This window comes from Dermacentor albipictus, chromosome 1, assembly GCF_038994185.2.
Source record: "Dermacentor albipictus isolate Rhodes 1998 colony chromosome 1, USDA_Dalb.pri_finalv2, whole genome shotgun sequence".
Taxonomy (NCBI): domain Eukaryota; kingdom Metazoa; phylum Arthropoda; class Arachnida; order Ixodida; family Ixodidae; genus Dermacentor; species Dermacentor albipictus.
In genome coordinates, this window is record NC_091821.1 from 523,004,046 (window position 1) to 523,029,466 (window position 25,421).

At 47.2% G+C, this 25,421-nt stretch overlaps 2 protein-coding genes across 12 annotated transcripts in view; one reads left to right on the forward strand and one right to left on the reverse strand.

The window, feature by feature from the left end:
• The window catches only part of LOC135908131 (tRNA-queuosine alpha-mannosyltransferase), a 219,909-nt gene extending 197,560 nt beyond the window's left edge, over positions 1 to 22,349 (forward strand). For 7 of the 11 annotated variants that reach the window (XM_065439892.1, XM_065439890.1, XM_065439887.1 and 4 more), the window contains one exon: positions 22,139 to 22,349. In XM_065439892.1, coding sequence (XP_065295964.1) covers positions 22,139 to 22,158 — 20 coding nt within the window. In that variant the 3' untranslated portion in view covers positions 22,159 to 22,349. Of the gene's footprint in view, positions 1 to 7,206; positions 7,377 to 22,138 lie in introns of those variants that run through there. The other 4 variants (XR_010566214.1, XM_065439885.1, XR_010566215.1 and 1 more) reach the window with 3 other exon arrangements.
• LOC135908130 (uncharacterized) lies at positions 16,077 to 17,910 on the reverse strand. The gene has a single exon (XM_065439882.2). The coding sequence runs from the start codon at positions 17,878 to 17,880 to the stop codon at positions 16,081 to 16,083; it is 1,800 nt and encodes a 599-aa protein (XP_065295954.2). The 5' UTR covers positions 17,881 to 17,910; the 3' UTR covers positions 16,077 to 16,080.
• Positions 22,350 to 25,421: the final 3,072 nt, after the last annotated feature.

Genomic DNA, 25,421 nt, shown 5'->3' on the forward strand with positions numbered 1-25,421 from the left:
TGATCGAGCAGACGCAGCTGCCCGATCTGCCCATGACGGCGTCAGGTGCGTTGCCATTCCTCTTTCGAGAGCCGGCGCAGCGAAAAAACTTGCCGTACTGGCAAACGACCTGACATTAGCTCAGTGGAATTCATACGATTTCACAAGTGCACGACTTCATACCCTGGACCCTACTTTACAACTCCGTATTCCGCCCGAGCTTCCACGACGCGACTGTACCCTTCTAGTTCGTCTATGGCTTGGAGTAGCATTTTCAAATGCGTACTCCTTTCTTATCGTAATGTCCGACAACCCACTTTGTGACTTCTGCGGGTGCAATGAAACAATCGCGCGCCTTCTTTGTGAGTGCTCTCATTTCAACCCGCAAAGAGCAGTCCTCTCAGCCACCCTAGACAAACTGGACAAGCGCCCACTGTCAGAAAACAAGATCCTTGGACACTGGCCTACGCGAACATCAGCGCGATTGGCTATGAAGGCGCTGCTGCGGTATTTAAAAGACACAGGACTTTCTGACAGATTGTGACTTCACTGTATGACTCAGGATTGTACGGTGCACTGCATCACAGTAGGAACGCCTTTGCGGGCTGCGCGACAGTGCCCACAGAAACAGTTTGTGTGTACGTGCGTGTGTGTGTAGTTTTTTTTTAAATCCTTCTCCCTCTCACTTATCGCTTCCCCTTTCCCCTCCCCCAGTACAGGGTAGCCAACCGGAGATAATCTCTGGTTAACCTCCCTGTCTTTCCTTTGCCTTTCTCTCTCTCTCTCTTGACATTTTAACCAGAGTGTTTCCAAGTGGCTGTCAATGTTAATTCGTGTGCATGGCAATTGTTGGTTCACGGCAATCAGAACACCTCCGCCACGTGCGTCTCTCATATCGCATCGATAAACTGATAACTGTTTATCAACCTTCGCAACAGTGTCCTCCATTGTTTTCGCATGGTTGTTCAGTGCGTTGAAACCAGCCAGCTGTTTTTCAAAACCTTCTATGCGTTTGGTCAGTGCTGAAATGTTCTTCTCAATATCGTTTTGAGAACTCTGCAAGGCTTCCACAAATGTGGTTAACTTTCCCTGGCCGATGAGTAATTCAGAAATCATTTATTTTTCTGTAGGACCCGGATTTGCCTCTATATCGCCACACACCAGCAAGTCACTTGGCATAGAAATGACATAACTGAAAACATCTAAAAAAGATAGTGGGCAGGGCAGCAGCACTAAGAAGCGATTATCGTTTCGATAGCATTTAGTAGGTAAGTACTGACTAACCTGCAGTACGAAACAGAAGGGATTCCTTAGCATGTTGGCGCTGAGGCTGCTGCCATGCCCACTGGTGAAGCTCAGTGTAGTCTGGCCTTTTATAGCGGGGAAGCGGGTCATGTGGTCCGACATAAACGCAGTTCGCATAGACGCGGTGATGATAGTTGGCGGTGACGAATCTTCCACGAGGCAAATGCCACCGGCACGTGTCGATGACATCGGATACGCCCCCAGTATTTCATTGTTGCGTGGTGCAGCAGGGAAACAACTGCATGATGATGGCTCGGTTTGCAGCAGAACTGCCACAACCTGCAGTACGAAACAGAAGGGATTCCTTAGCATGTCGCTGAGGCTGATATCATGCTCACTAATGAGGCTCGGTGTGGTCTGGCCTTTTATAGCGGGGAAGCGGGTCACGTAGTCCGACGTAAACGCAGTTCGCATAGACGCGGTGATGATAGTTGGCGGTGACGAATCTTCCACGAGGCAAATGCCACCGGCACGTGTCGATGACATCGGATACGCCCCCAGTATTTCATTGTTGCGTGGTGCAGCAGGGAAACAACTGCATGATGATGGCTCGGTTTGCAGCAGAACTGCCACAACCTGCAGTACGAAACAGAAGGGAGGATTCCTTAGCATGTCGCTGAGGCTGATATCATGCTCACTAATGAGGCTCGGTGTGGTCTGGCCTTTTATAGCGGGGAAGCGGGTCACGTAGTCCGACGTAAACGCAGTTCGCATAGACGCGGTGATGATAGTTGGCGGTGACGAATCTTCCACGAGGCAAATGCCACCGGCACGTGTCGATGACATCGGATACGCCCCCAGTATTTCATTGTTGCGTGGTGCAGCAGGGAAACAACTGCATGATGATGGCTCGGTTTGCAGCAGAACTGCCACAACCTGCAGTACGAAACAGAAGGGATTCCATAGCACGTCTCTGAGGCTGATATCATGCTCACTAATGAGGCTCGGTGTGGTCTGGCCTTTTATAGCGGGGAAGCGGGTCACGTAGTCCGACGTAAACGCAGTTCGCATAGACGCGGTGAAGATAGTTGGTGGCGACGATCTCCCCCTTATTCTTCAAGGTCGTGCTGAGAGTGCTCCTTGGAATCATTCACGCTGCGGGGACATCGGACTTCTCACCGCGTTTGACCCGATTTATGATTTTGAGCTGCATGGCGAAAGGCGAATTCAGCCGCTTCATCACGGCAATACTGCTGGAGAAGGCCCACAAGGCGCACAAACAATGAGCCAGAAAAGCTGCGAGACAACTTGAACTGTCGCCATCTTGCACGACGATCGAGGGCACAAGAGCCTCGGATTGGCTGTCTGAGCAAGTGCTGCGGGCGGGCGAGGATAATTTTAACATGACAGCGTTAAGGAGCTCGTGTCGCAGAAAAGCCGGTAGGCACTTCATGAATAAAAAACAACTTGCAAGATGGGCTGGGTGAGAATCGAACCCGGGTCTCCGGGGGTGTGAGACGGAGACGTTACCACTGAGCCACGAGTTTTTTTTTTTTTTTTTATTGCCGGTCGTTGGCCCGGATAAAAATTACACATTCACAAATAATCAAAAGGCACACTCACAATATGTTGAAAACAATCGCAGAACTTGTGCGGCTGCGCTTGTGCTAAAATTCCCTTATCGCCAATAATAATTCCACTCGTGGCAACCACTCTGGGATGCACTCCAGCAACTTTTGTTCCTCTACAAAGTTCCGTATGCTTTCTTTGAAATACTGGCGAGCCGCTCTTGCATCGAGATCGGCATGCCTTACCGCAATTCTACATTTCCAAATGCTATGCAGGGCCATAAGCATGATCACATCGTATGGGGTACCATCATCACTTTCTATTGGCAAGTAGCGAATCCCATATGCATCTAGGGGGAAATCCTTTTTGATTGTGCGCTGGAGCACATCCCAGAGGAAAACGGCATCCCAACAATGCAGAAAAACATGTAAAAGATCGCCCATGTTTGCTCATCGATCCAAACAACCGAGAGGTTCGCTTAAAGCTGCACTGGTTGCTGCACGGCGTGACCGACGAAGACATTCGTGTGGCCCTGAAACCCTTCGGGAAAGTGTTGGAGGTGACGCGGGAGAAGTGGCGTGTGCAAGGCGTCACTGAAAAGGGCTCGACGACTCGCTCAGTGGGACTGCAATTGCATGGCAACGTCAAAGTCGACGACATTCCACACCAGCTCAAGATAGCCGGAGAGCTGACTCTCGTCGTTGTTCCAGGCCGCGCTCCGCTCTGTCTGCGCTGCAAGAGCACCGGGCACATACGTCGGGACTGCAAAGTACCTCGCTGCAGTCGTTGTCGCCGCTTCGGCCATGAGGACGCGGATTGCCCAAAGACGTACGCCAGCGTGACCGGACCAGTCCAGGCAAACGATGCATTGGACCACCTTATGGATGAGGCAGACTCCGAGGAAACAGCAGGAGTGTGCCAAAACCCGACTACTCAAGACGGTACCCCGAGCACTCCACAGGACGCCCTCCTTGAAGCTCCAGGGAAGCCCGAAGCCGGGCTTCTGCATGAAGCCGTGGAGGACCGGAGTAGGAAAGCTGCTCCAAGTAGTACCGGCCACACTTTTTCCGGCGGAGCTGTAGAGTCTACTCCCGAGGCAGTGCCGATGACAGGCATCGATAGCGACAGTGCCAGTGCGACCGCAAAGCGGCCCCACGAAGCAGGCGAAAAGGAGAAGGGGCCCAGCACCCTCGCAACGGACGAGCCACCTGCGAAAATGACTCCCGTGCGGCGTCTTTCCCATCGGCTTCGGCCGAACACTTCGACGGAGCGCAAGACGGCGGAAACGCCGCCTTTGCCTCCCTGAGGACTGCACCGTGTCAAGGCACCCAGGAAAAAAGCGCAGTAGTGAGGTGAGCGTCATGCCCCCGGGTTCTCACCGCCTCGCAATGATGTCTATGGATAGGTCATTTCGTGGGGCCACTTTAAACGTACGTGGGCTTGCCTCAAGGAGGAAGCAAAGTCAACTCTATAGACTAGTTACCTGGACATTCTAGCAGTACAGGAGACGAAAGTTGAGGGCGACGACGAAACCGGGGGCATGGTGCGTCAATTCTTAGCTCGATACTGTGTTATAGTGAGTCATGCTGTGGGAACTTCTTCCGGGTGCGCTTTGTTCATCCGACATAGTCTTGGAGCAAAAGTAGAAGCTGTGACGTCATGCCCGTCAGGTCGGCTTATTGTCTGCGATTTTTTATTATCTTCATTGGAATGGCATGTTATTTGTTTGTACGCGCCGACTGTCGCTGAGGAAAGACGCAGATTTTTCGATCAGCTAAAACAGTATACCCAGTGTAATAGGCTCCTCATTATTGCCGGTGATTTTAACTGTGTTCTTTCAGCCCGTGATAAAACTAGCGCCCGACCGTACAAGGATGCAAGCACCATTGCCTTAAGCGATATGATAAGGGACGATGGTGTGGAAGACGTGGCTGAGTGTCTCGGTGGTGGGAGGACTACGCAGTACACGCACTTTCAGGCAGCCAGCCACGCCCGTCTTGACAGATTGTATGTGAGCCTTGATTTGATAACCCTTTGTAAGGAGTACCATGTGAGCGCACTTCCATTCAGTGATCACTGTTTGGTCAGCTTTTTAGTAGCAAGCAGGAAAGAAAAGAAAAAGGGCTTCGAGTGGCAACTGTAGAAATTTAATTCGAAATTACTAAGCGACGAAATGTTTACAGCGGATGTAACGAAGCAAGTTGAAGAAATGAATGCTGTTGATAACACGACATCTGGTGAAAAATGGGAGAACTTCAAGCAGGCGGTTAAAATCAAGGCTTTAGAGCATGCGAGCGCTATATGCAGAGAAAAGGGAGCAGAAGAAAAACAGATGCGCAGGAATTTAGAAAAATTGATCAATGAGCAATGTAGGATGCCCGGCATGTTCATGGACGATATTCGCGCACTGAAACATAAAATAGAACAGTTCGATATCGAAAGATACCGCGGTGCTTTGGTGCGGGCAAGGGCTGAAAGGCTGATAATGGGAGAAGTACCGTCGAAAAGAGCGTTAGGCTCAGAAAAGTGGCATGCGCGCCGCAATCAGATAGCGGAAATCGAATATTGCGGAAAAGTTAGCGACGCAGCAGAAGATATCGAGCGTGCTTTTTTCGAGCACTACAGTGGTTTATTCACTTACTGCGCAGTCGACATTGATCGTTTTAAAAAGGACTTTTTGTCGTTGATGCCAAGGCTAGATGAAAGTACGAAAGAACCATTGGAGGAATCAATTTCGGTAGAGGAAGTGAAAAGTGCTATTGAAAGTGTGCATCCGGGGAAGTCCCCTGGCCCTGATGGTCTAGCCTCAGCCTTTTATAAATATTTCAAAGGTGCGATCTCACCAGCCTTAGCGGAGGTATATAACGAAGCATTCCAGCTCAAAGTACTACCCCCGTCCTTCTCATCTTCCCACACTATTCTTATACCCAAGTCAGAAGATCCCGTTGCATTGCGAAGAGTAACTTCTTACCGCCCAATTTGTCTCACTAACGGAGACTATAAGATAATGATGAAAATCTTAGCAAAGAGGCTGCAGACTGTCATTGCGAAGCTTGTGGGGCCGCATCAAACATGTGGCATTAAAGGCCGAACTATCTTCTCAAACATACACGTAGCACGCAGTATCCTCGAATGCTGCGATGCCATGGGTGCACGAGTGGCAATGCTCCAAATTGATCTCGAGAAAGCGTTTGACCGGGTGCCTCATGACATACTTTTGTGCATTCTAGATTATGTGAATTTGGGTAGAATAATTAGAGAGGGGGTTGCCATGGCGTACCGGGACTGCTCGACGCGGCTCATTGTCAACAAGGTGGTGGGAGCGCGAATCCAAGTTAAGCGGTCGGTGCGTCAGGGCTGCCCTCTCTCGCCGCTGTTGTTTTGCTTGTATATAGAGTCGTTTTGTTTGAGTGTCATGGAGAATGACTGTGTCCGCGGGTTTAAACTGCACGAGGTTGAAGTCCGCCTGTTGGCTTATGCAGACGATATTGCTGTGTTTTGCACCGATTTGGACAGTATAACACAGGCTGTCAAATGTGTTAAAAGTTTTTGTGCTGTGAGCGGCAGCGCGGTAAACTGGGGTAAGTGCCTGGGATTCTGGCACGGGGATTGGCGGGCGACCCCAGACAATTTTGCCAACGTGAGTTTCGTTACGACTCCGGTGAAATACTTGGGTGTTCCCCTTCAGTGCTACAAAGACAGTGAGTCGTACTGGAGGAGTGAAGTGGATAAGCTGCGGGACACAGTAAACAAATGGAATGGCTGGAATTGGTCTATGTTTTCCAGAGCCACAATTTGCAACATATTTTTAGTGAGCAAACTTTGGTACATCCTCCAAGTCTTGCATTGCTCAAGGGTAAACATCCAAAAAATTCACCGGGTGTTCGCAGTGTTTGTGTGGGCATCGTCTTGGGAGAGATCAAGTCGCACCAATTTGTTTCTTCGAGTTCGAAATGGAGGACTTGGATTGTCACATTTGTTTTTGAGACAGGTAGTCAATCGTTTTTTTTTTCTTCAGGGTCGCAAAAAACCCGTTTTTATACACTGTCTGCCAACTTCGCCTGGGCAAGCACTTGCCCGAAATGGTTGTCTCAGCGGGCAGTTTGCCAGGGGGTGTTTATGGTTTACTGAGCCACGAGTTCGATGCTTCAAAGCGGTACAAAAGCGCCTCTAGTGAACGCGGTGTTGCCTTAGAAACGAGCCGTTTCTAAGGATCAGGCGTGCGTCGCTTGCTCAGGCGCACATTTCGTTGCCGCGCGGAACGCTGCGTCGCTCGACGCTCACCGCGTCCGATGCGGGGCGCGTAGTCGCTGCGCCGTTGCCCATTGTCTTACACCCCTTGGCGGGTCGACGGGAACGCTGTCGCGTTCCACTCTTGAAGGCGAAGCTTAAGCGTCCTCCAATTTTTTGCAGGGGGGTGTCGACGGCTCGTCTGAGACAGCACGGTCACCGTAGGGAGAGCGGTTGGATGGAGCCACGCCGCTGGGTTTTCCCTGCCACCGCGAGGGAAAGCCAACTTCTGGGGGCACTTTTCCGCTGCTCGATGTTCGATATATCGGGAGTCGTTGCTATTTTTGTTCGATGTAAGCGTAACTTTTGCTATATATACTCATTGTAACTATACCGTGTCCAGAAATCGTTCGATATATAGAATAATTTGATGTAAACGGGTTCGATATAGTTGGGTTCGACTGTACCTGTGCCACATGGGTGAGGTTAATGCCATTAAAAGTGTTGAGTTTAACCTTAAGTTTCTTAAAAGCCATTATATTTTGGTTGCTGCTACACGTGCATACTGAATGACAATAAACATTGCGATGGTGATAGCTGCAGTGAAATGGCTAAGTTTGCTTGCCAGTCCTAATACAATAAGAACAGTTATCTAGGGAGCAAATGTTTAAGAAACGGCGTGACAAACATTAATAGGCATATTTTATGTAGTTTACTTCAGGAATGTCATTGTTGCACACAGCCGTAAACTGCTTGAAGCCGAAGTTAGCTCGATGCCAATCCGTGGCGTAGCCAAAGCATTAAAATTGGAAAAAATGTTGCTCACAGTTTAAAATATTTCAAGCAGCAATCCTGAAGAATGTGACCGTGTGCTCCAATTTGTTGTGGTGTATGCTCTTCTTCGAGCCAAAGATCGTTGAGAAATTCGAAGGCTTCAGTATGAGGCCAACAAGGCAAGGAGTCGCCACTATGCAATCGAACAGCTTCTCTTAATTGGCTAACGCGCTCATTATTAGTGCTGTAGCCGTATGTAGCGACAAGACCACCTGCTGATCTCTGCAAAAATAAAGAGCTCCTTTTGAAGAAAGCGAAGAATATTGTCACGAGAGGAAAAGCCAGTCAGTCAGTTCTAAGCGAACGTTCACAGTTCGTTTTTGCAGCAGCTACCACGCACACCTCTTCTTCCTCGACTTCTAGCGTAACTAGCGCGTGCCATTACCCCTCCCTCCAAAAAAAATATAATAATAATAAAACAAAATAAATAAATAAAGTTGGGGAGAGGTTAAATGCCACAAGGAAAAAAAATAAAAGAAATGAGAAAGACAACGGACGTGACGACAGGGGCCGCATCACAAAGTTTGTGGATGAGAGTCAGCGCGAATGGTAGGGCTTCATCCTCGTAACGTGAACAATGTCAGAGGAACGTGGTCGACGGGAGTGGTGCGAACTGTCGGCTGGAAGAACTTCGTAGTTGACAGGACTTAGACGACGCAAAACTGTGTAGGGTCCAAAGTATCGGCGCAATAATTTTTCTGAGCGGCCTCTCTGACGTATAGGCGTCCAAACCCATACAAGATCTCCCGGGTTGTATGTGACGTCTCGATGGCATATGTTGTAGCGACGAGCATCTTGACTTTGTCGGGATAGAATTCGTTGCCGCGCAAGGTGCCGCGCTGCTTCGGCACACTGAACAAAGGCGTCTGTATCTGGTGCGGTAGGTTGCGACGAAGTAGGTAGGAGCATCACGTCGAGCATAGTGGTGACGTCGCGTCCGTAGACCAGACGAAAAGGAGGAAACCCGGTGGTTTCTTGTAGGGCAGTGTTGTACGCGAATGTCACATACGGGAGCAGTTCGTCCCAATTTTTATGGTCCGTGGCAACATACATCGAAAGCATATCCGCAATCGTTTTGTTGAGACGCTCAGTTAAACCGTTAGTCTGCGGGTGATACGCAGTTGCCGTACGGTGCGATGTCCCGCTCAGCTGCAGGATATCTCGGACCAACTGGGCAGTGAAGGCCGTACCACGGTCTGTGATGACGACAGCGGGAGCACCATGTCGAAGGACGATATTTTTTATGAAGAAGTTAGCAACATCTGAAGCAGTAGCTCGTTGAACGGCTTGTGTTTCGCAGTATCGAGTGAGGTAATCGGTGGCGACGACGATCCAGCGGTTATCAGCCGAAGACTTGGGAAATGGGCCGAGTAAATCCATCCCGACTTGTTCAAAAGGTGAGCAAGGAGGTCGGACAGGCTGAAGCAGACCGGCTGGTTTCAGTGGTGGAACTTTGCGACGCTGGCAATCTCGACAACTTCTGACGTACTGCTTCACGGTTTTTGTGAGTTGTCGCCAATAGTACCTCTGCTTGATCCTCGCGAGAGTATGCGTGAAACCGAGATGCCCGGACGTTGGTTCGTCGTGGCATGCACGTATAACGTCGTCGCGGAGAGTAGCGGGAACAACGAGCAGGAAAGCGGTTGCCGTAGGGTGAAAGTTCCGCTTGTATAGGATGTCGCCACGTAGGCAGAAAGATGACAAGTGACGCGCAAACTGCCGTGGGGGTTGTGGGCGGCTTCCTTCAAGGTATTCAATCAAGGGCTGGAGCTCGGAATCTTGGCGTTGCTGTTGAGCAAGGTTTAAAGACGGAAGAGTACAAAGAAAACCCGAATCGTCGTCAGTATCTAGTGGTGCGGGTTCGACGGGGGCGCGGGAGAGACAGTCGGCGTCAGTGTGTTTCTGGCCAGACTCAAATTCCTGCAACCGAAGGCTCCATCTTGCGAGACGGCCTGAAGGATCTTTGAAATTCGCCAGCCAGCAGAGAGAGTGGTGGTCGCTGACGACACGGAAGGGGCGTCCGTACAGGTATGGGCGGAACTTCTGAATAGCCCATATGACTGCCAGACATTCTTTTTCAGTTGCTGAGTAGTTTTTTTCAGCAGCAGACAAGGCTCGGCTGGCATACGCAATAACGTGCTCAACACCAGCTTGAAACTGTACGAGTGTCGCTCCGAGACCAACGTTACTAGCATCAGTATGCACTTCTGTGTCAGCCTCGGTGTCAAAGTGACCAAGGATCGGTGGTGTCTTTAGACGTTGCTGAAGGTCGTGGAAGGCGCCGGATTGTGCCGGGCCCCAAACAAATGTGACGTCGTTCTTGATGAGTCGTTGTAAAGGTTCGGCAATTTCACAGAAATTGGGTACAAAACGGCGGTAATACGCGCAAAGCCCTAAAAATCGGCGGACATCGTGTTTTGTCTTCGGTATCGGGAACAGAGCGACTGCCATGGCTTTGTCAGGGTCAGGGCGCACACCGGTGCTGCTGACAATATGACCTAGAAATTTGAGCTCCTCGTAGCCAAAGTGACATTTCTCGGGCTTCAGGGAGAGGCCGGCGGTGCGGATAGCTTGAAGAACCGCCTCAAGCCGCTGGATGTGTGGTTCAAACGTGGTGGAAAAAACAACTACATCGTCTAAGTAGACTAAACACGAGTTCCACTTGAGGTCAGATAAAACTGTGTCCATCATGCGTTGAAATGTGGCCGGAGCGGAACACAATCCAAAAGGGAGGACCTTAAATTGATAGAGACCGTCGGGTGTTATAAACGCCGTTTTTTCCTGGTCCCGTTCGTCAACTTCAATTTGCCAGTACCCACTACGTAGATCCATTGAAGAAAAGTAACGGGCATGTCGCAGGCGATCCAAGGAGTCGTCAATTCGAGGAAGTGGGTAAACATCTTTTTTCGTGACCTTGTTCAGTTTGCGGTAATCGACACAGAATCGTAGTGAACCGTCTTTCTTTTTAACTAATACAACAGGTGAAGACCAAGGACTTGTCGATGGTTGAATGACATCATCGTCGAGCATTTGTTTAACTTGATGACGAATAGCATCCTGTTCTCTTTGCGACATGCGATAAGCGTGTTGGCGAACAGGTTGGACGGTCGGTTCAGTGATGATTCTGTGTTTGATTAAAGGAGTCTGTTTGACCTTCGACGTGGTGGCGAAACAGTCGCTAAATGACGATAGCAGAGTGAGGAGCCTCTTCTTCTCGTTTTGGTCTAGCTGTGGGTTGACGTTGATGTGACTGGTCAAGTCCACATCGCTGGGTTCCGGAATCGAGATTGTCGTTACTGAAGCACAGGCGTTGGACTCGGCCACCGTTTCAAAGTAGGCCATGGTGGTATGCCTCGCAAAGTGCTTGTATTCGCCACTGAAGTTGGTAACTAGAATCGTGGTTTGCCTATGTTGGAGCTCTACGAGACCTCGTGCGACGCCGACTTCGCGATCCAGCAATATGGCGAGGTTACCTTCGGCGATGCCTATTCCTAGTTGTTCTTGGGGGCATTCAACAAGGACGAAGATGCTACTGCGAGGCGGTAACGTCACGCAGTCATCGACCACGCGTAAAGCCATGCGGTGATGTTCATCCTCCACACTCGAATCCGAAGATACATCGTTAGAAAAAGTCACGAACAAGTCACGAAGGTTAATGATCGCCCCATATTCCTGGAGAAAATCCATGCCCAGTATAACTAGCCGAGAACACTTGGGCAGCACAAGGAAAGACGCTGCGAAAGTCGAAGTAGAAATTGCAAGTCTGGCGGTGCATCGTCCAATGGGTGACACGAGGTGTCCTCCGGCCGTAATCAGATGTGGGCCGTCCCACGCTGTCAGCACCTTGCGTAGCCGAGTGGCCAGTGAGGCACTCATAACCGAGTAGTCAGCTCCCGTATCGACAAGTGCAGTTACCGGATAACCGTCGATTGAAGCAGTAATAGCAGCAGAAGTTCTTTTTGCAGTTTCGAATGAAGGCGTCAACGGTACGTCGCGAGGGGATGGCGTCGGCGGAGGATATTTGACGGTTCGCATGACAGCGGCCTCACCCCCGGAGGTCGCCGTTTTCAGTTTCCCCGGCGCGGGCTTCCACCGTTGACTCCAGCGGAATCAAAGGCGGGTCGAGCACGGTTTGGTGACGCGTACCGACGAGGTGAAGGCGACCGTGACTGTCTTCGCTGTTGGGCAGGAGGGAGCCGGTTACTTTCTAAGTATTGCTCGATGTCGTGCGGGCGTTCGCCATAGCGCGGGCAACGGGCGTCCGGATGGTATCCCCGCAGACCAATCCGTCGGTACTGGCAGTCGCGATACATGTGACCAGCCTCCCCGCAGTGATAGCACAACGGACTGTTGTCGGGGGCGCGCCATACTGTAGATTTGCGCGGACCAGGATGAAAAGGTGCTTGCGGATTCGTGCGGTGGATCGGACTTGGGGAGCGTCGAGAAATCCCAGCAGGCGGCTGCGAAAAACGGCCCGTCGACGGCGCGGAAGCCCGAAGAGCATCCGCGTACGAGAACGTGGGAGGTTCGGGTCGTGTTGGTGGCGAGGGATGAACCACTCTGCCGATTTCTTCCCGAATCACATCCGTAAGAACCGCGGCACTGGGAGGTGCCGGAGCTGATGCATAGGACTTCTGCAGTTCTTCTCGAACGATTTGTCGTATTAGCTAGGTAAGGGACTCCCTGTCATCATTCACAGGTACGAGAGAGCATGCAGCAGTCATGGTGGTCTGGCGTTCATACTGCGAGAGCCGCTGCCGAAGAATACGTTCCATAACTGTTGCCTCACGAACGAACTGAGAGACTGTTGTAGGAGGATTGCGCACGAGGCCCGCGAAAAGCTGTTCCTTTACGCCTCGCATTAACAGACGCACCTTCTTGTCTTCTGGCATTAGCGGATCGGCCCGACGGAACAATCGCGTCATGTCTTCGACGAACATGGCGACGGTTTCGTTTGGCATTTGGAACCTCGAAGACAGTGCCTGTTCGGCTCTTTCTTTCCTTTCGGGAGTGCAGAAGGCTTCGCAAAGCAGTCGGTAAAACTCCTGCCAGGTCAGGTCAGGTCAGGTCAGTTTATTTCCTTAAAGGCCCCTTTATCAGGGGTGTTACATAAGGGGTGGGGTACATCTTGTAACAAAAAATTCAACATGATAACAAACGAAACATTTGAAAAGTGATACATACTTTGTACAAACAAGTGCTTACTCGTGTCAAATTGTCAATTAGAATAAAGAAGCAACAGTAAATTTGGCCGAAGAGAAGAAACAGTGGTAATGGACAAATCATTTTAGTAACTAGTGTAACATATGAAGAAAGGTAGATACATTGCATACAATCAAAAAAGTACAGTAGGTGATGAATTTGTACAAAATGGTAATTAATTTGACAAAATAGAAGCAACCTCAGCAATGAACACATGGTGATTATTTGTATATACAACATGGTTGGGAAGGGCATTCCAATCAGTTGCTGTTCGCAAGAAAAAAGAAGCAGAGAAGGTAGTTGTGTGTGAGCGTGGTTTTAAAACTTGGAGTGGATGACGAGCGCGTTGCGATATTCTTGCGGGTCGAATGATGTATGGCTCACGATTAAGGGAACTGTAGAAAAACTTATGAAAGAGAGCAACGCTGGCTATCTTACGGCGGTGCGAGAGAGACTGTAACTCAGATTTCTCTTTTAAAGATGATATGCTTACGTCATATGAATAGGATGAATGAATGTATCTTACCGCACGATTTTGGAAGCGCTCAAGTGCGTTAACGAGATATTTTTGATATGGGTTCCAGATTGGCGACGCATATTCGACTTTAGGCCTGATAAGCGATTTGTACGCTGCAAGTCTGACATCCTGAGGCGCATGACGCAAGTGGCGCCTCATAAATCCGAGTGTTTTGTTCGCCGATGATACTATGGTGTTGATATGCGTGCCCCAGTTAAGATCACAGGAAATTATGACGCCTAGGTACTTGAATGATTTTACTGTTTCAATCTGATTGTTGGCTATTGTGTAAGAAGGTAAGAAGGGTGTACGACTACGGGTAAATGACATATGTTTACATTTTTTGGGATTAAGAGTCATTAGCCAATGGGCACACCAAGACTGTACATGGTTGAGATTTTGTTGCAAAATGTCTCCATCAGTGTCATTGATAATGGTATGATAAAGCACGCAGTCATCAGCGAACATCCGAATTTTGCAAGTTACATGAAGGGGTAAGTCATTGATGTATATTAAAAATAGAAGTGGTCCGAGAACAGACCCCTGAGGGACACCTGATGATACCGGAAGGTTGACGGAGGACTGGTCGTTGATAGTAACGAATTGCTCGCGGTTAGTGAGGAACGTTTCTAGCCACTTTAGTACATCCATGTCTAAATTCAAGAAAGAAAGTTTATGTAATAAGTGACGGTGGGGGACTTTGTCAAAAGCTTTTTCGTAGTCGAGGAAGATAGCATCAGTTTGTTTATTACAGTCAAGATTCGTATGAAGGTCGTGAAGGAAAAGAGCTAGCTGGGTCTCGCAAGAAAAGCCCTTACGAAACCCATGCTGAGCAGGATGAAAAAAATTGTTGGCGTCTAAATGGTCCATGATGAGTGAGTAAATGACGTGCTCCATTATCTTACATGGAAGACTTGTTAAGGAGATGGGGCGATAATTTAGTGGGTTATTTCTATTGCCTCCCTTGTAGATAGGAATGACCTTTCCTACTTTCCACTCATAAGGGATGTAACCTGCTAAAAGTGACTGAGAAAATAAGAGACACAAAAATGCGGCTGAAATATGCTTAGTATTTTTTAACAGTTTCGAGTTAATACCATCGACACCGGTGGATGAAGATAGTTTGAGGTTATCAATTATTTTGGAGATACCATCTACAGAGAACGCGATGGCCGGCATTACGGATACTATGTTGCTAGACATTAATGATAGGGGGGAACTAGTATCTTTAGTAAAAACTGAGGCGAAGGCATCGTTGAACGAAATGGCGCAGTCGGTATCAGTCATGATATCTCCAGAATCGTCAGCGAGAGTTATGGCGCGAGTTTGAGGGGGGTTTATTACTTCCCAGAATTTCTTGGGGTTGTCTCTAAGTATTTTCGCTAGATCGATGTTAAAAAAAGTATGCTTGGCGCTGCGAACAGCGGATAAGTACGTTTTCTCGGCAGAATAATACTTTTCCCATAAGTTAGGGTTTGTACTTTGCTTGGCAGATCGAAAAGTCTTTTTTTCTTATTTTCTAGTCGCTTTACATGGTTAGTGAACCATGGGTTTCGACGGTTTGGACGGAAGGTAATTTTCGGTATATGTTTGTCAGCTAATTCAATAATTTTAGTTTTAAACAGCGTCCAATTTGTATGAGTGGTTCGCTCGTAAAATCTTGATTGAAAGTGTGGTAGAAAGGCAGTCAGTTCGTCATTAATCGCTTCGAAGTTTCCTTTATCGTACAGGCTGATAGTTTTGTGATATGTTGCACGAGGTGGTGCGGAAAAGAAAAAGGTAGCGTGAAGAACTTTGTGGTCGCTGATAGCAGGAAGGAAGGTTAATGATGATAAGCTGTCGGGGTGATTAGTTAGTATAAGATCTAAGATGTTCGCACAGTCAAGCGATACACGTGTTGGTTCAGAAACAAGCTGTGAAAGATTAAAGTTCAAACAGACATCGGTGAAATCTCTAGCTTCAGTGTTAGTTGATGCTGCTGAAGATGGGTCATGCCAGTCAATACCAGGAAAGTTAAAGTCACCGAATAAAATAATATGAGCGTTAGGATGTGCGGCAGTAACCTGGCATAAAATGCTGTTTAATTTTCCAGGGAAATCAGGGCTGTTAACAGGTGGTCGGTAACAAACACCCAGCAGGACAGCCTGTGGGAAAGAGCGGATAAGTAGCCAGGCTATCTCAAGGCCAGTAGGAGGCGCGATTGGTGTACAGGGCAATTCCTTGCTAAACGCTATAAGAACCCCCCCTCCTCGCCTTCCTTGGCGGTCACAGCGATGAACTTCGAAGTTTGGCAAGTCGGATAATACCTCATTATCACTGATCTCCGATGTTAGCCATGTTTCTGTTAAAATAAGTAAATTACTGCCTGATGAAGAAACGAGACTTGATATGTCTTCGCGTTTGGGAAGAAAACTGCGGGCGTTAGTGAAAATAGCAGATAAAGAAAGATTATTCGTTGTGGTGATGTGGCGAGGGTTAAGCGAACCTCTATTGCACTTTGATTGCTAGTGAATCTCCTTTACGGTTTTAGATGATTCATCATATTCGTAGCGTTTGGATCCTATGACAAGTGTTTTGAAACGTAGCTTGAAAGGTGTTGCTTTGCTTTTGCCGAAAAGAACAAGATGTTTGCGGGCATTTCGAACAGCGGGTGAAAAGTCCTCGCCAATACTGCAGTTACTCCCCTTTAACTTGCGACCATTAGACAAGACCAATTCTTTTGTTTTATAGAATGCAAACTTGGCAATGATGGGGCGGTTACGGCCTGGTGAATAGCGTCCTAGCCGGTGTGCACGCTCAATTTCTTTTGGGTCGAGGCTTATGTTCATGTGCTCTTGAATGTTGTCAATAAATAGTTTTTCCGATTGCGCAAAGGTTTCAGGAGGGTTGGGGTCAGGAATGCCATACAATATTAGGTTGCTTCTGCGTGAGCGGTTGTCAGCATCCTCTATGCGGCTCTCTAGGCTAGATACCAGGCGACCAGTTTCAGAAGTAGTAGCGTACACAGCTTCTAATTCGCTTCGCAGGGGTATCAGTGCCTGGTAGTGTTGTTCCAGTTCCATAATTCGCTTACTTAAATCTGTTAGTGTTGCATCGGTACACGAAAGTTGATTCTTTAGACCTTGTACCTCAGTGATTAGCGTGCTTTGTCCAACGGTCAGCTTCTGCAGCTCAGCGAAAACGTCAGCAATACTAGGCCCCGGATTGGTTTCAACATCGCCTGACAGCAACAGCAATGACTGGATAGCATGCACACATTCACTAAGCATAGCGAGGCAGCACTGAGGGCTCGGGAGCTGCACCAAACAGTAATTGCTACATTTCTTACAGAAAAGACTGTATTTTGCACTGACCTGCATGGTGAAAGCCAGCATGTTACGTGACACCGTTGTGGCGCAGCCACCGAGCCCACAAGGCAGTCGCGATGGTTGCTGCTCCTTTATAGTCGACGGACTCGATAGTGTCACTTTCGATGTGTGGTCCCACGCTGGTTGGAGGGTCCAGTACCCGAGAGGCGGCCTAGGTTTCTTCAGGAAAGGCAAGGTAGGTGAGATGTCGATCTGGTTGGGGTATCGGCATAGTGATGGCGCATGCTCCGTTGGTCCCGCGATGTAAGCCATCTGCAGTGGAGGCAGCAGCACGTGGCAAACAACGGCGGTGATCATCTGCATGGTGAAAGCCAGCATGTTACGTGACACCGTTGTGGCGCAGCCACCGAGCCCACAAGGCAGTCGCGATGGTTGCTGCTCCTTTATAGTCGACGGACTCGATAGTGTCACTTTCGATGTGTGGTCCCACGCTGGTTGGAGGGTCCAGTACCCGAGAGGCGGCCTAGGTTTCTTCAGGAAAGGCAAGGTAGGTGAGATGTCGATCTGGTTGGGGTATCGGCATAGTGATGGCGCATGCTCCGTTGGTCCCGCGATGTAAGCCATCTGCAGTGGAGGCAGCAGCACGTGGCAAACAACGGCGGTGATCATCTGCATGGTGAAAGCCAGCATGTTACGTGACACCGTTGTGGCGCAGCCACCGAGCCCACCATTTGCTGCCCACCAGCTGGTAAATGAGGCTTCGTGGTTCTCGTACCATACTCTCGCCGCGTCTAAAAGGGAAAAGTAGACGTTCTTCAACTTACGGCGATCGTCCCAGTCGTTAAAGGCGGCGACCCGGTTGAAATGGTCCAACCAGTCTTCAACGTCCTCAAAGGCGTCGCCATGGAACGGGTTAGGCGTGCGAGGCGCGTTGAGAATGCATGGTACGGGAGCATTTGGGATCCCCTCGGTTTGGCTGGCGGTAGTTGTTGACATCTTCCTCACGGAGCTTGCCAGGGGGCTGTACTGCGGTGGAAGACCTTGGAGGCGACGGCTGCTTCGATAGATTTCTGCCGTCCCCGAGGTACTGGCGTCGGTAGCTTCTGGTTGAGGACCCGTAGGCATACGATGGATGCGTACCCAGCACCTCCACCAGTTTGTCACGAGAGGAAAAGCCAGTCAGTCAGTTCTAAGCGAACGTTCACAGTTCGTTTTTGCAGCAGCTACCACGCACACCTCTTCTTCCTCGACTTCTAGCGTAACTAGCGCGTGCCATTATATTAGTTGTTCTTATCTACAAGTTTGCTTAGTATCGTCAGATGTGGTCACCAAAGCCATGGAGGGAACATTAGAAACAAGAGTACGCATTAAACGGCCAAGTGGGTTGTAATAATTGTAAGAAAGCACTACATCGCGAAAAAAAAGAGCTCTCTTTAAAAGAAAGTGAAGAATATATTAATTGTTCTTCACTAAGGATTCATTTAGTCTTGTTAGAATGTGGAGAGATTGAAAAAGAGAGTACACATTTGATGGCCAAGTGAGTTACGAGAACGCACTACATCGCGAATGGCGTTAAGCTTTAATGCGTGTGGCACCCCACAAATGGCATTAAAGTTTAAGACATTAGCACGTTAATGTCATTTTCTGTGCCCGTGTAGCATGGGTATGAGTCTGGCTCCCCCTTCGTCATAAGGAGATCTTGTTGTATAACTTCCTGTGCACAAAAACGTTTATGCATTTATGTTTTACACACTGCATAGTGAATATACCTTTAGGCCCATATACAGCCATATACCATCAATACTTTCCACTTCATTGTTCCATTAAATACTCATAACCACTTGCATAGCGCTCTTTGGCCACACCTTGCCCTTGCGCCATTAAACATCGCGTATCATCATCAAAATCATAGGTTGTCAGCTTGTTATCATCATCATCATCAGCCTGGTTACGCCACTGCAGGGTAAAGGCCTCTCCCATACTTCTTCAACTACCCCGGTCATGTACTAATTGTGGCCATGTTGTCCCTGCAAACTTGTTAATCTCATCCGTCCACCTAACTCTCTGCCGCCCCCTGCTACGCTTCCCTTCTCTTGGAATTCAGTCTGTAACCCTTAATGACCATCGGTTATCTTCTCTCCTTACTACATGCCCTGAGCATTCCCATTTCTTTTTCTTGATTTCAAATAAGATGTCATTAACTCGCATTTGTTCCTTCACCCAATCTGCTCTCTTCTTATCCCTTAACGTTACACCCATCATTCTTTTTCCATAGCTCATCGCGCCGTCCTCAATTTAAGTAGAACGCTTTTTGTAAGCCTCCAGGTTTCTGCCCCGTAGGTGAGTACTAGTAAGACGCAGCTGTTATACACTTTTCTCTTGAGGGATAATGGCAACCTGCTGTTCATGATCTGAGAATGCCTGCCAAACGCACCCCAGCCCATTCTTATTCTTCTGATTATTTCCGTCTCATGATCCGGATCCGTCGTCACTACCTGCCCTAAGTAGGTGTATTCCCTGACCACTTCCAGTGCCTCGCTACCTATCGTAAACTGCTGTTCTCTTCCGAGACTGTTAAACATTACTTTAGTTTTCTGCAGATTAATTTTTAGACCCACCCTTCTGCTTTGCCTGTCCAGGTCAGTGAGCATACGGTCCAGGGAGATACGATCTCTCCAATGCTATTCACAGTGCGTTTACAGGAAGTATTCAGAGACCTGGATTGGGAAGAGTTGGGGATAAGAGTTAATGGAGAATGTCTTAGTATTTACACCTCAAATAAAAGACTCTGACAGCATGAGAATACTGTAAGCAAGATTGACCAATTTAGCTTGTGAAAATGCCAGCGTTGCCCCATGTTTGACAGGACAAATGAATTTTATTTTATTATTTATTTTATTTACAGAATACTGCAGGTCAACTTGTGACCCAGGCAGGAGGGAATACGTTCATACAGTAATGTAATTAAATACGTTCAAAGTAAAGAAGTGCATACGAAATATGAAATACATTGAATCATATGAGGTACATTGAAGGATTATATAAATACATAAAAACACATTCTACAAGCATACAATGCAAGGGATTGAATTGCAAGGAGAGAAATATTTACAGTACCAGTTTACACAGGTTGTTGTTTTTTTTTCATGCTAACACGCATGAAAGTACTCATGCGGTCACACGTTTATTTGAAATGCAGTTTTTCAATGGCATGTAATATGTTATTGGACAGGAATACATCGGTCGGTAGAGAGTTCCCATCATTTATTGTTCTAGGAAAAAAGGAATATTTAAAGCAATTTATACGTGCGAAAATAGGGGTTATCTTGTCGGGGTGATAATTTCTGGTAGCTCTAGCTGGTAGCGGCTGGAGACAGGGTGTATGACCAAGTTGTAGTTCCCTTTTCCAAAGGCGGAAAAGCAATGTTAGGCGTGCTACCTTTCTTCGGCATTCTAGGGTGGCAATATTATTTTCATTAATCAATTGAGAGGGGGAGTCATAACGTTCATAACAATTATATTAGCTGATAATGAAAAGGACTGAAAGAACTAATTGAGAAATAATTGAAGCATCTTTTATGACTGAGCAGTTTGGCCATATGTGTCAGTGTACCTTCAGTAGTTTTAGATGAAGACACTGTCAAATTCTTAAATGAAATTTTCACACAGGATGATAACTTGCACCATGTCTTTAAGGCATATGTTCCATGTATCATGTACATTTTCATATGTGGCTTCAGGCTCATTACTGTGCCATGACATACTTTATAGTTGCATCTTTGTATATATGTTCTTTTATTATCTGTGAAATGTATAAAGGGTGCTTTTTTTAGCTGCACAAAATTTTTAAATATTGCCCGTGTCAGTCAGCACAATTCTATTCCTTGATCTAAATTACTTGGTGAGGTGGCCATACCTGTGTGAAAAATGAAATTGCTTAATGTAATATTTAATGTAATTACACCAATTAACATTGTAAGAATTACGTTACTGTATATACTTCAATCTACAAATTGTAGCGGGTGAGTTCATGGGGCACGTCCACTTGGAACGAATTCTCAGCATTCTACAAGTATCGAGATACTATTTTTCAATGTGTCCCACAATATGTATTGTTTTTCCAGTCACTTTTGTGCTTCAGTGCATAAATCAGCATTTTAATACAAAAGTAAGTAGAACAACCGTGTCTTTTACCCTAACTTTGACGGCGCATATCTCGTAGCCGGTGCCATCCTCAGAATTTGTTATATATGCCTTGCAAGCTCACTAGCTCAATTTGTAGATGGAAATATGTGCTGTGAGGTAATTAGCTAGAAAGATAATTAGTGAAATTATGTTAATTATTCAGTTAAGCATTTCAATTTTTTGTAGAAGTAATGGCCGCCTGATTGAGTAATTTAGATTAATGGCTAGAATTGTACTATTTGCCACAGGCAATTTCTTAAAATTTGGTGCAGCTATAAAAACACCATATATATATATATATATATATATATATATATATATATATATATATATATAGAGAGAGAGAGAGAGAGAGAGGGGGGGGGGGAGGGAGAGAGAGAGGGGGGGGACGATAGCTCATGTGTATTTACAAGAGCAAGAATGCCAAGGACGCCAGCCCAGCTTCGTTCTCTGCTTCATCCAAACTCCGCTCACACATTTCATTATGTATGATAAGCATAAGTGAATAAATAATCAGCTAGTGCACAAACTCCATGTTCATGTTGTGTCAGTGCCTCTGTGAACCACCTTAGCATTGCAACCATACAGACATTATATCACTGGATTCAAGGCATGGTCCTGAGTTAATACTTGCACAAAGAAACAAGTGTACAACAGACTAGGCTCTAGCAATGAGTGCAGCACATAAAAAAAGCAACAATTTTTCACCTGCACCGTGTGCAAGTGATTGCTGATGCACTGCCTATTGCTGAAAAAATTTCATCGAGGCTTTTATAAGATGTAAGTGATTATTGGGTGTCATAGCAACAAGGCAGCCGGAGTGCCGCAGAAGGCTCAGCAAAAACCAGATGCTGTGCACATTGCTGGTTAGTATGTGACAGGTTGTTACGCAAACAGCCTAATCAAAGTATAGTGGATGGTTGGTATACTTCAATTATTTCGTTGGTGGTTCATTGAATAATCAGCACATTTTGAGCATAATGGGAATTGCCCACTGATGAACTTGTGCCCTCTGTTTGGCGTTCTCTGTCTTGGCCTTCCACATACAGCTGGAGTTATTCTTGCGCAGCTGGATCGCAGCCGTTTTAGTTGGGAGTCACTGCGGCCATGCTATCGGGAACTGCTGCTGCTACCACCTGATGGGTCCAGCTGCTGACCATGCTGACCTTTGGCCATGTCATGTGACCTGTGTTGATGATTTGGGAAGAATGGTGCCACCGTGGTGACCTCGTCGTACAAAGAAACACAATTGTAAAGCCCAATAAACACACTGTGAAAGATGTAGTTGTCATGAATGAGAAGGAGAAGAACCGAGGGGTGTAATTTTTGTTAGCCACAATCACGTAAATGTGGCTGCAGGTAAATCTAAGGCAAGCGGAAATGTGCCGTATTCAAAGATCCAAAATTATAATTTAAAATTGCAGCATCTTGCCAGCATTAGATGTTTGCCTCGTAACGTATTGTGCTGTTTTTCATACATTAATCTGACGTACTCATGAAATAGCAGAGGCCAATAATACATTTTATTCAATTAATGCAATTCCCACTCGTATTTATGAAAAAGTTTCTTAAAAAATTGTTTCAAGTCAGTTCACACCTACTCTCCTTTGTTGCGAAAGGAGCTTTTACCGTTCAATGCTTCCCACTGCAAATTTCAGTGGGTGTGTGGCATCCATGTGTCTGGCGATGGCTTTGGTAAAATCTTGCCATCACAGGATGCAGGAAAGCTTCAATATTCAGGTTAGCCAGCAACCGGATGTCCCAGCTCTGTTGTTGCAAATGTCTTCCTTAAAAAAAATTCGCAGAAAAAAGTACAGTAGTTGTGCCTTAGTTGCATAAGGTGGCACACAACTTTAAAGACAGGGGTTATAGGTACAAAATACCTTTGGTTTTCTCTGTACCAAAGAAGTTGGCCGGTATGTGTGTATCAAAACTGACAGTGCTCTCCTCGTGCGGGAAGCGGCACGCAAGGCCACACATTACCTGTGCAGTGTAGGAAGTTCCGCTCAGTTGCAACAGGATTCACATCGGTTAAACAGACCTATGTATAAACAACAGAGCTAGCGAACATAAATTTCTACTAAAAAAACTTTCAGCGTAGCCACCTATGCATTGTAATTCCTGCAAATGTGAGGCAAGGTTATTCACTATCAGCATTCTCGGTAAGAGCAATGATGCAGCAGAGATGTGTGTCAATGATACATCTGTGGTATTTGCGGGGCTGAATATGAATTCTTTCATTCTTTTCTTAATTATTACATGTCTCAAAATCATCCGATGTGGCATGGTGCATTGCACACAACTTTTTTGCACAGGCTCTACATAGCTTTATAATACGCACTTTTTCTGAGAACAAAGTTAGTTGCAAGTGACATCCCGTCCTATTGTTGGTTTTAGGCATCAAATGCATTTAGCTCTCATTGCCGGTGACCTTCATGTGCCCTTGAACCAAAAGCCAGAGCCGTTATCCGGGCACTCAAACGAGATTATCTGGGCAACCAGTCAAAACTTAAGAAAATGTCGTCTCTGACCTCCAAACCTTTGTACAGGACCGCAGTACATACACTTGTTAATACCCAAACAAGTTACAAAAAATATTGCTTCAGAGTTCTTCCTAATATTTGTTCACAATGTCACTCAAGCTGTAACTTCTAGGACGCTGTAGTTTTAAGTAAAACTCTTGCTTGGGCTAGTTGGTTCATGCTTGAAGTAGTAAAGGCACGGCACAGAAGACCAGGACTCGAGAAGAAGAACACAAACGACAGGTCCTGTCGTTTGTGTTCTTCTTCTTGAGTGCTGGTCTTCTGCGCCTTGCCTTTACTACTTCAAGCTGTAGTTTTATTTGTAATTTCCAATAGCGATTTTCAAAAGGCAGACACTGGGCACCATACACATCATTGTTATCTTTTGGCACAAGAACGGTTGCCTGACACAGCCAGTGGTCCTTGAGTTCTATGGTGCAGGTTTCGTGTTGCCTCAAGGCATGGCGTCGTGCTGTGTGGCATGACGCCACACAGCGTGATACTGGCGCTCCAGGTGCTTCTACCCGCCATGGTGGCGTGGCGGTTGTGTTGTTGCGATGCTAAGCTCAATGTCGCAGGACCAAATCTCGGCCATGGCGGCCGCATTTCGGTGGAGGCCAGATGCAGAAACACCCGTGTCCCAGACATTGGGAACACGTGAAAGATCCCCATGGCAGTCAAAATTAAATCCGGAGTCCCCCACTATGGCGTGGCTCATAATCAAATTTTGGTTTTGCACATAAAACCTCAGAAGTCAATCCATTCTTCTTTTTATCTTATTTTTTATTTATTTAGTAATACTGCAGGCCAATACTTTGGCCCAAGCAGAAGGGGCATTACAGCAAGCTAAAAGAAAATACGGACAGGCGTAAATAATGTTGCATAAAATGAACCTAATGGATAAAAAGAAGCACGGATCACACTTCGACATCACTAAAATTCACAATGCTTTTCCAATGCAGCCATGAAATTGTCTGACTCAACTACACATAAATAATGATCTTTCTTGGAATTTGCGTACTAATTATATTACTGCTACTGCTAATCGTATGTTAGGATATTGACACGAGTACTATTCTCTATCGGGCGACCACGTTTCGCCGCCGAACAAATGTTATCGCACAGCGCGGGACGCGCCTGCATGTATCCGAAGTTTCTGGAAAGTTATCGGTGCTTCTATCCGCTGTCTGTTGTCGCCGAACCTTGTATTATCTGATTTCATCGCGTGACGCGAATGGTGTAGAACTTTGTGGAAGGCACGCGGGTCCGAACGATTAGACTGGAACATTCGACGACTGCTGTATAAAAGCCAACGCGCTTGACCCGCAGATCAGATTCCCGACGATCGCCGACCGTGTTCGCCGCTATCGTTGTGTCATAAGTGTAGCCTGTTTTGTGGGCTCAGGTTCGCCCAATAAAAGCTAGTTTTGTATTCCACCGTATTGCTTCCTCCTTCACCGTCACTACCACGTGACATCTGGTGGAGGTGCTTTTGGTTCATGTACCAGACGCCTCCGACAAGCTGTGATCCAAGCTCGGAACGCAAAGACAACACCAACGTAGTCTCGGACCATCGAGCAAGCCGGCGTCTTCAACAACTGCCTCCGGAGCACGGACTTTTGCCTGAGACGACCAGGAAGATCGCCACCAAGTCCACCCCAATGGCAGCCCCAGCGTCCCCCATAGTGCTGCAGCAGCCCAGGGAACCACCGACGTTCCGCGGTTCCACATTTGAGGACCCGGAAACCTGGCTAGAAACGTATGAGAGGGTCGCTACGTTTAACAACTGGGCAAGCGATGACAAACTACGACATGTCTATTTCGCTTTGG

Bases quoted from the DNA above. Each gene is read 5' to 3' on its own strand.
- LOC135908130 (XM_065439882.2), bottom strand. From the start codon at position 17,880: ATGTCAACAACTACCGCCAGCCAAACCGAGGGGATCCCAAATGCTCCC.